The 10663-nt window shown below is 38.1% G+C and overlaps 1 protein-coding gene across 2 annotated transcripts; it reads left to right on the plus strand.

The window, feature by feature from the left end:
* Positions 1-31: 31 nt before the first annotated feature.
* On the plus strand, positions 32-7427 carry LOC147159680 (uncharacterized). 2 transcript variants are annotated; one of them, XM_086060127.1, is made up of 18 exons: positions 32-240; positions 486-505; positions 819-837; positions 1431-1549; positions 1637-1717; positions 1835-1888; positions 1977-2171; positions 2561-2710; positions 3004-3061; positions 3139-3229; positions 3325-3466; positions 5091-5195; positions 5282-5381; positions 5455-5554; positions 6362-6436; positions 6520-6622; positions 6700-6815; positions 7234-7427. In XM_086060127.1, the coding sequence occupies exons 1-18, from the start codon at positions 162-164 to the stop codon at positions 7277-7279; spliced, it is 1653 nt and encodes a 550-aa protein (XP_085916253.1). In that variant the 5' UTR covers positions 32-161; the 3' UTR covers positions 7280-7427. The 2 variants fall into 2 exon arrangements, with proteins under 2 accessions (XP_085916253.1, XP_085916254.1); XM_086060128.1 differs by having other exon boundaries at positions 192-350.
* Positions 7428-10663: the final 3236 nt, after the last annotated feature.

Raw genomic sequence — 10663 nt, forward strand, 5'->3', positions numbered from 1 at the left:
GCGCTAAAGCAGCCCTCGCCCTGCTCTCGTGTTCGCTGTGATGGGTTAAATGACTAAATCAAATTTCGTGTACATGACTACATGACAACATTTAAACTCTTTTATTGTGTATTTCCGCGCAACAATCGGATGTATCGCCCCCATTTCAGAAGGTGGCAGTAATGCACCAAAAGTTGTTTGCCAAGCGCCAAACGACAGAAGAGGAAGAAGAAGTACCGCTCCTCCCATGCTATGTATCAGGTAGTGAAAAGTTAGCTAGGATATGTTTATTAGCGTTTACTGAGTAATTATTATATACGTTTAATGGGCATATAATTACGTCATTATAAATACTTACAGTGGAGAAATGGGTAAGGAAATGCTTTTAGCGCCTGTTTTCGTTGTGTTTGTGCCAAGTTTAGCTGAAAAGCTAATTATCAAGTGTAAATTCGCTCGAAATGTACGAGTTAAAACCCTGTAATTTTTCCCATTTCTCTCTTTTTCAGATTTTAGAATGCAGCCGTTTGTAAGTACACGTTTGATACTAATTATATCAACTTCAATGGCAAGTCGCTCCACTTCACACAAACCCACGCACACAAAACAACAACCTCATGCTTTGCTCTGTATTTTTATTTTTTTCACTTTGTTGGATATATTCCTACTGTATATTGTTACACTGCGTGTAAAGCAGTATAACATTGGTGCTATGCAATTGTTATTTTCCTGACTGGATTAGCAAAGTGTATGTGAGTCAGCACTTTTTCTCTATAAATGAAAGTGAAACTTAGATACTTGTTCTGTTTTAACTGTTATTTGATTTTCTCTTCCCTACACAGCAAACTTATAGAAACAGAGGTAAGAAGTCGTAAACGAATGCTGGCTTGATTTAGTAAAAATAAATAAATATATATATGTATTACGATAACAGCATTTTGTAATAATATTGCACTTTTAAACTCTGCACGTTTCCATTTTTATTGCTGTGAAAACGCTGATTTCATAGAAATATCACAACTTAATTCTTGAAGAGTTTATGACTGTAAAAGGGAAACACTTTATTCTGGTGATATTACGACTTTAGCCTTGTAAAAAGTGACAACTGTATTGGAGTCATAGGATGACTTGACTGAAGTAACATTGCAACTTTCTTGTAGAAATAATGATTTTGTTTCTGTAGAAAGTATGACATTATTAGAGCAATATTATGACTCAATTGAAATAACTTGTGAATTGATCCCAGTTATAATTGCAACTTTACACCCGTAAAACCTGCAACATTTTTTTTCTTTGTCAAAAGTTCGACTTGATTCTCACAAGATGGTGACGTTTTTGACCAAAATGGCCAATTAATGAATGTAAAATCATTTTTATTGTTAATGATGGACGGATAGTAGGAATGCGCCATTGTTGCAATGCTTTCAAAAAAATTTTTTTTCTCTTCCTCACAGTCACACGTGGTACATATGATTACCGAGATGAAGATGATTCCAGTGATGAGATAATGCTCGACAGCACAATGTCAGATTTTCTTGGTTTCTTCTACCGCAAAATAACATTTCCGCAAGAGGTCAAAGAGAGTCTACGTTCATACGTTGTTGTTCTTATTTTTTGCCGTGTTAGCCCATGGATATTTGACACCTCACTTTTCCTGTAGGATGCTGAAAGGAAAGCCCGTTTGTTACTAGAGCAGGCTATAATCAAAGAAAAGGCAGAAAAGAAGCGGCTGAAGAAACGGGTACGATTTCTTGGAAAGAAAGAACTCAGTACAGTACAAAATTACATTATTATAATTGAAATCAATGTTATGCACTGGAAAGTACAATTAGGATCTTATTGTTCTATTGGTCAAAAGAAACAAAAGGAAAGAAAGCGGCAGGAGAAAATGGAGAAGGAAAAAGAGCAGGCCGTAAGTAGCTGTAATTTGAACATATTTTTCTAAAAAATTTTTTTAATTCATGGCCTCACTACATGCGCTTATGTTCTCTGTGTGAAAGGCAACAGCCTCAGGGAATTTGGAGGTTGGCGATCAATTACGAGACAGAACGGAAGCCACAACTGACACGCAAGTCGGAGCTGAGGTCCGAGAGGAAGGCGGAGCGGAAGGCGGAGCGGAAGGCGGAGCGGAAGCAGGCTCCAGTGGCAAAAGCAATTCCAGCGACGTTAGCGACACGGAGTCTTATGATGTCGAGGTACGTGATGGGGCGATTTGTCTTTTTTGATTTTTAAATGATAAATATTTGTATGAATTGTATTGTTAAAAATAATGTTATCATTTTATTTTTTTTACCAAAGTTACTGGATTTCATGAGTTTGGTGATTTCATTGAGTAAATATTTCTTAATTAAGTATGATATTGAATTGTATTTATTTTTGTAATCAAAGAATACACAAATACTTTTCTTTTGTGGAACTGGTGTTTGGTTTTGCCTTTGATGAATGTTTTGCTTTCAGATTTTTTGTAATCTATTAACGTATTTGTATTTGTATTTATATATTATCAATCTTACTTTTTCTTTTCATTAAATAAATAAAAAATCAAATGATCATTAGCTGTATTGCCCCCCCCCCCTCCCCAAAGAAACTGGATTTGAACAGTTGTTTTGTGAGTCAAGCCACCCAAAAAGTTCAGCATATGTTGGAGGCGAAGCCAAAGCTGGAGAAGGAGAAAAATAAGTCGCCCAGCAAAGAGCAACTTCCCAAGAAATCCCATGACAACGTCAGGAAGGAGGTCGGGTACTCCTACTATGATGCTATTTGGGAAAAAAAACGTTTTATTTCCTGGTATTTACAACTGTACACTTTGTCATATAAAAGCTGAGATTTTTATTCTCATTCATTTATGATTTTGTGCAATATTTCAACTATTCTAGTAAATCTGATTTATTTCTCTTAAAATGACTTTTTATTAATGAGCACATTTTGAGATTAGACAGTTCTATTTTCACAATAAAAAAAAAAAGACTTATCAATTAAAACAAAACACAAACAAAGCTGAATTCCATTTGTAATGCTTCCCCACAGGCCTCCGCCGGCAGCTTCGTGCTTAGCAATAATGTCGAAATAAGCAACGATCTCGCAAGTGAGTTCCCTCATTTTCCTGCACCTTTATGCATCATTTTTGTTGAGTTGAAACAATTGTTTTTCAATTCCCCAAAGCTCGGGGGAATAAATGGGCTAGCGATGGACGTTATGACTTGGCGGTTGATTGTTTTACCCAAGCCATCCAGTACAATCCTACGGAATTCAAGTTAGTACCATTATGTGCACTGGTATCTTCTATTTCCTTTTTTCATATTTTTGAAGTCTAAAAAAACCCACATCTAACATGACTCTTCCTTCTAGGTTGTTTGGGAATCGTGCATTCTGTTTGGAGAAAATGCAGGAATACGAGAAGGCCCTGGCTGACGCAGAGTTGTCCCTCAACATGTCCCCGGGCTGGATTAAAGGCCTTTTTCGCAAGGGGCGAGCTTTAGCGGGTTTAAAGGTCACTCACCGCTTTTAATGTCACACTTTCGTTAAGGCTCTCATGTAGTCAAGTACAAGTGCAATTTATTGCAGAATGGCATCTAATGAGTTTGGGTAAATAACGTGGTGTTTATTTGAGGTGAGGCATAGTTTGTCAACTGAATGACATGACAATTCATTGTGGAATGGCATCTTCAAGGATGGAGGCCACTGTGAGACTACCTGGTGAATGACAATGAGCTTTATTCAGGTTGAGGCCTTCGTATATGTCAAGTGAATGACACCATGAATCAATTAGGGAATGGTGTCAAACAGAGGAGAGCTGAGGCTTACCTGGCTAAAACATATTTAGTCAAGGGAATGATGTGGCATTTCATTGTGGAACGACATCCACTAAAGGTGATGCCTCGATGAGACTACCTGGGGAGAAGATGGAGACATCTATTCAGGGTGGGGTATTAATATACTAAAATGAACAAAACCCTGCTTTCAATTTGTGAAAGGATGGGATAGACCGATAATCGGCCCGGCAGATAATCGGCGTATATATTCAGCATTTTATAAATGGAATCTGCCTCTTTTTTTGTTTTGATGGCCGATGTATTAAAAACTGTAATTTTTGCTGCTCCGAGTCAGCGGCTGTTGACTCCCTGCAGCATTGGCCCGCCCACAGCACCATCTGATTGGTTGTTCGTGTAGTTCTAACAGCCAATAAGCAGCAGTTAGCTGATTAACGGCTATTTGGGAGTTATCCCAGGATTAGTGTGTGGTTGAACAGTTAGCCGGGCCACGAGCTAACAGTTAGCTCGCGAATTAGCAGCTATTTGGCTGGTAGCGTGCAGGTGAATGGTTAGCCCGCGAGCTAACCCGTTAGCTCACAAATTAACGGCTATTAGGTTAGCCCGCGAGCTAACATAATAGCCATTTTTTAGCGGCTATTTGGGAGTTATCCCGGGGTTAGTTTGTGGGTGAATAGTTAGCCTGCGAGCTAACAGTTAGCCTGCGAATTAGTGGCTATTTGGGAGTTGGCATTATAGTTGGTGCAAAAGCTGATGGCAAACAAAAAACCATTAACATGTTGCAAATCACAATAGCTGTTCAATAAACGTGCTTGAAGGCATTTAAGTAGTCAAGTGCCGGAGTTTTTATTATTATTTTATTATTAAAAATGTTGACACCAACTTTTATTCCCCTGCAAATGTATATCGGCTTAAGATATGTAAGAGCAAAGACCAATTTTCTTTTTTACAACGGCAAGATGTAAGGCCCTTATTCAGAGTGAGTCATTTAGTTGAATGAAACACATGGTAATTGATCGGAGAACGGCATCTATTGAGTTTATTTGGCTAAAAAAAGGGAGGTATTATTTTTGAGGTGGGTCCTAGCCAAGTAACAATTCATCGTGGAAAGATGTCTTCTAGGGTGGCCACTATGGGCCTAACAGGTGAAAATAGAGGGGCATTGATTTGAGGTGAGGCCTTTTATTTATTGTCAATGTAATGACACAGCAATAAATAAATTAGGAAATGGCTGAGTTTGTCACAGAATCTTTCACCGTATGGAGTGGTTGCCTCTTGTGTTTTCATTAAATCCCAATGTCAGTGAAGCATGGCACCTCTTCACCTCCTTACTCTTCCCACCAGAGGTACGAAGAGGCAGTGCAGGCCTTCCGGGAGGTTCTGAAGCTGGATAGCTCTTGTGGTGAAGCGGCTAAGGAACTGATGCAAACGCAAATACTGCAGCTCATGGTGAGCAAGCACTCGTACAAAGCACACTGGCACCTTGACTTTGCAAGTTTTTCCACTCACGAGCCGTCCCCACCTTTTTGTTTCAGGCTTGCGGGTTCACACAGGAGCAGAGTTCAAATGCCTTAATTATACACGGGACGGTGCCAAAAGCGCACGAGGTGCTGTCCAAATTAAACCCGCAAATCGGTGAGTGGAACGCAGCAGACGTGTCGTTGGCAGCCAACGCTCTTTGCTGAGCCCTCCTTGTCTTCCCCCGAAGCCTCCCAAGTCCCAGCGGCTCCAGAAACCTTGGTGAATAGCCAACCCCTTGGGAAGGTCCACAGTGCCTCCAACGTCCAAAGGCAAGAAGATCGTCCTCTGTGAGTCAACCACATGAATATTAGCTTTTCATTATTTGTCACAACTTAAAATTTCCTTGCAAGATTTGTTTACACAATATTTCACATTTAGTCTCATAGATTTACAACTTTAAAGGCATTGCTTGGAATATTTATGCAATATTTTAAATGTATTCTTTCAGCATCAAGCACATTATGTCTTTATTCTCAAAATATTTTGACAATTGTCATTGTCTTAAAATCACGTGATACTACAACTTTATTCTTGTAATTATTATTATTATTTTTTACTTTATTACATGATGATTCGGATTGATTCTTCTCATAATTTTACAACTTCAAATGCATAAGATTTAAAACTTAATTCTAACTATTGAATTTTTTTCCTCACAATATTTTGTTTTTTTTTTAAACAAATTTTTGACTTGACACAACAGTTCTAAGCTTTAGTCTTGTAATTTTAAGACTTTGTTCTTATCATTTTTTAAATGTTATTCTCTTAATTATTTCACTTTTATTGTTGGCAATAATTCAGATTTATTCTTAGATTTTAAAACATAATCACACAAATTACAATTTGTTTTTCTCATTTTATTCAGGTGATATTTCCAATGTTTTTGTTTACAGTAAAAAAAAAATTACATGAAAGTTTCAGCTCATTTTATGTTCCTAAAATTTTGTGTTTATTTTTTAAAAACGGTTATTTATTTCTATTCAAATTTATGACCTTTCCCTTTTACTATTCGGACCTTATTTACAGCATGTAATTTTTATCCGACTTGATTGCGCCGGTGTTTAGTTTTGAGCACGATTCCGTGTCCCACGCAGAGAACTGTTTCCAGTGTGGGTGGGCAACCTGACCCTGGCGGTGACGGAACAACTGCTCTTCAACATGTTCAGCAAGTCAGTCGGCACGGCGCTTTTGCCGCGTAAAGTTAACGGTGAGCCGATTCATAAATTGATGGAAATTACGTCTCCCTCGGCAGGGCGGGTTCGCTTCACAGCGTTAAGCTCCTGGTGAACAGACGCTGCGCCTTCGTCAACTTTACGCGACAGGAGTATTGCGACAAAGCCATTCGATTATTTCACGTAAGTCGGTCCTTTCCCTCCCGGTGCCCTTTGCCCTTCTTATCTCCTCGCGACTCACCTCGGCGGTCTTTGGTCAGAACTTTGAGCTGATGGGCAGCTGGATTGCTGTTCGATACCCTGACAAAATCCCCGCACGCGGGGTCTTCTCCAAGGCTGCCCTCAAAGCGCAAGACCTCCGTAGTGACAATTCCCAGTAAGTATTTTTCCCTAATTTACTCAACTGAATAGGGGGTGTCCTTTATTTTTGCAAATATTTAAAAATGCAACTGCAATATAACATTTTTTTTTTAAATTCTGCTGTTGTTAAAAAAAGCAAACTAGTACGCTGTCATTCTCACAAAACAATGGTTGGATTTGTCAAAACTTACATTTCTCAAAGTTACAACTTCATTATATTTTGACTACATGATTTAATTTGACTTTGTTTACGCGATATTTCAGGTATAATCCCATAATATTCTGATAAAATCAATATGTGCAATTTTAAATTCAGTGTTTGTTTGTTTTTAGAATATTTTCTTGCCACGTCTTCCAAATTGTTCAGTAAAATACGCAGCATGACTACAGGGATTAAATTGATCAATGAAACAATGTTTATTTTCTGTTTACAGGCGGAATTCAAACGCGAGCAACGACATGCGCCCCAGCAAACAATAAAAGAAGAAGATTTTTTTAATTTTATAAATAAACCTTGCACCGTGTTTTTATTTTTATTTTTTTTTAGAGGAAAGTGGCACCAATCATTTTCTTCCCATTTAATTACTTTCTGTCCATGTGTTACCTCAATAAAACCGGCATTATGGGATTTCTTTTTTTAAATTTATTTTTAAAACAGCTTTTGTTTGATTGAAGTTATAGGCCATAATAATGGTTAACTTATATCTCAATTTTTAACGTGTAAACCAAATCAAGGTCTTAGTTTGTTTTTACGAATCGCAATGTTATGACTATAAAATCTTTTTTTTCCTTAAAATTATTTAGTAATTCATTTTTTTGGGTAGTAAATATATATATATTTTTTAGCTTTTGATCTTGTAATGAAGTCTAGTCTGTCGTCGCTGTTATTTTGGGCTGGTCGCTAAGTGTTTTTTCCAGCGGACTCATTGAGTGAGTGAACAAGTAAGTGGTAGTCCTTTTAATCTTGCGGGCGGTGTTGGGTGGGGGTGTACAAAATGGCTGCTGATGATAGCGAGTCATGGGAGAGGAAGTTCAAATGATGTTTGGCTATATTTGGAAAATGATATTTATAGCCCTCCTCTCTTGTGAAATGTGCCAGCCTTCATCATTGAAGTAATAGTTGAACTATTTTTGACTGTGGTTAAAGCACGTGCATTTTCTAATTTTAATGTGAAATTACTACAAAATTATACAACGTAATCTCAATATTTGTACTTAATGGTCATTAACTTTGTTCTCATATTTTGACTTTATTTACATTATATAGTGGCGTGTGTATGGATTTTTTTAGATTTAGTTTTTTTTCCCAATGCTTGTGTTGCGGTAAGGTATCACGTAATGACAAAGAATTGTGATATCAAAATGTTTTTGATTGCTCAGATTGATTTGTCAAAAAGTGTCAAATTGATATCGGACTGCTATGATAACTTTATTTGATACTGGTGAAGTAACGATACTGTACATGGCGATGTTAACCCCCAAAAAATGTGAATGTGAATGTTCGGAAGTGAATCGTCCTAAATTGTACAATTGATATTGGGCTGCCACAATATCGACACTTGATTCTGGTGTATCGTAAGTGATTATGATTCAATACATGACTTAACAAAATAAGTCTAAATTGCCTGGTTGTGTTTCTGAGGACATTGTGTTTTGTTTTGTTTTGTTTTTTGCTGGGCTTGCATTTAAAAAAGACAAAAAGATCCTATGTTCCAGATGAGCCTTCCCCTCCCCGACCTGTCTGTATCAATTTTTGTGCATGTGAAGCATCCACGATGAAGGAGAGACGAGAAGAGATGCTTTTATGCTGATGAGAAGCAGTTTGGGAGGAGTGTCTCGGGTAAAAATGGAAATGCCACCCCACCCCCCACCCCCAACACTGCCTCCTCCCTCCGCTGTATCAAAGCTTCCTGCTATAGTCTGGGGAGGGTGGGAGAGTGGGAAGGAGGAGACGTCCCAGCTGTGTTTGACAGCTCTCAGGGCTGAGTTGTGTGGTCTGATGCTGAAGAAGGGTGGGAGAGGGTTGGGGAGCTTCTCCCCACCCCCACATGCAGACAGACGGGGGGGGGGGGGGGGGGGGCAAAGGGAGGCAACAGCAAGCTTTGACATGATCCAGCCTGAACATCTGAACGTACACCAAATGATACCCCGTGACTTTTTTTTTCCTTTTTCTTGTCCTGCCCTGCGCAACTCAGGAGTTTTCATTTTTGTAGAGTTCATCATCCTTTCAGATAAAAACAACAACGACAATTTTATGATAATTTATGTCAGGGGGTGGGGTAGAATTGTATTTCGACAGTGAATGCCAGCTCCCTCTAGTGGCATGTAAAAGAATCACTGAATTAAATGTTCAAAATGTTACAGCAGTTATTTTCATCCAGTAAGGTACATGTATTAAGTGCACTACAGTTGTCGTTAACTTTTAAGGTTAATACTCAACATTTTAAATGCAACTTTGGTGTGCGATACATTTGAATGGAATCATGTACCGCATCGCAGTCATCATCAAGCTCCTCTCTGCTTTTATGTTCAGATGCAGCTGCTCACAATCCTTCTTTTCAACCAACTGATGGAGCATTTGAAGGCGCCAAGTGGTCCCCCTAACCCCGCACCCCCCACACAGCCAGAGGTGTGCCTCAAAAACATCTGTGTTTCTTTTGTTTCAGCTGCGGCGGGTGCCTGAAAATCAAACAATCCCAAGTGGCCTTGTTGCTGCACGTCAGCTCCGACTGTTGTCATGTCGAACTTGCCCGTTTCCCTTTCTGCAGACTCATGCATTTCGATGTGTTGTCCTCAAACGTGCCTCGAGGAACACTTTTTTTAGGGTGGGGGGGTGGGGGGGCAAGACGTTGCTTTCTTTTACTCAACTGCATAGAGTACCAGGCATCGATGAGAGGTATAAATCCATCTTTCATTCATTTATTTATTATATATAATATAATTTTTTTTCTAATTCATTTTTAAAAACGACAAAGCAAAGTATACTTGAATATGTATCTTTCTGAATAATCAGTTTGTACTTTTACCAAGATTTAGTAAGTGGCATGTTAAAGTACCACTGATTGTCACAACCACCTAGGTGGGGGTGAACTTTTTTTCTCCGTATTTGACCCATCCCCTGAGGGAGCGGTGAGCAGCAGCAGGAGCCGCGCTCTGGAATCATTTGGTGATCTAACCCCTTAATGCCGAGTTTCAAGCAGGGAGGCAAATGGGTCCCATTTTTATAGTCTTTGGTTACGTTATAATGCTAATGTTCTGAGGTTGTAGATCTGAACTATAATTGTATAGTGTCTCACAAAATTATACTAATCAAAATATATAAACGTACAGATATATTGCTTATATTCAATTTCAGTGCTTTCTATTTATTTACCATAACTGGTAATTAAACTATAAACAATATACATATTTTGTTCCTTATTTACCTTTTTTTTTTTTTTTATATATATATATTTTAATTTTATATATGCATACAGTGTTTTTTATTGGCTCGTTTTCCTTTGAACTAATGAAATAATACAATAAATCAAAGTTAAAGTATTTCATAATCTACACATTGTATAATTTAAATTTTTACATACAGTTTGCATTTGTATGATATGTCGTATTTGTGTTTTGTTCATCTTGCCATAAACAATGATACTGAAATAATACAATACATGTAATACATTTATCAGTTTTGTAGTGTAGTGTATTTTTAAATCGATTTATTATTATATTATTAATATTAATTTTGTTTATTGATTTTTAAATAATTATTCTGTATATCGTATAATTTGCCCATCCGAAGCCTTTCCTGGTCATGCTCCACGCACGCCCAGACGCCCTCCCTCCCGCATGGATTCCCTCCCTCCTCCCGGGCCC

Source organism: Leptonotus elevatus, chromosome 17, assembly GCF_054856555.1.
Source record: "Leptonotus elevatus isolate MCC_2025b chromosome 17, RoL_Lele_1.0, whole genome shotgun sequence".
Lineage (NCBI taxonomy): Eukaryota > Metazoa > Chordata > Actinopteri > Syngnathiformes > Syngnathidae > Leptonotus > Leptonotus elevatus.

Coding starts and splice junctions, on each gene's coding strand:
- LOC147159680 (XM_086060127.1), top strand. CDS start 162: ATGCACCAAAAGTTGTTTGCCAAGCGCCAAACGACAGAAGAGGAAGAA. Junction 241..485: donor CCTCCCATGCTATGTATCAG/GTAGTGAAAAGT, acceptor TCTCTTTTTCAG/ATTTTAGAATGCAGCCGTTT. Junction 6,623..6,699: donor AAGCCATTCGATTATTTCAC/GTAAGTCGGTCC, acceptor GTCTTTGGTCAG/AACTTTGAGCTGATGGGCAG.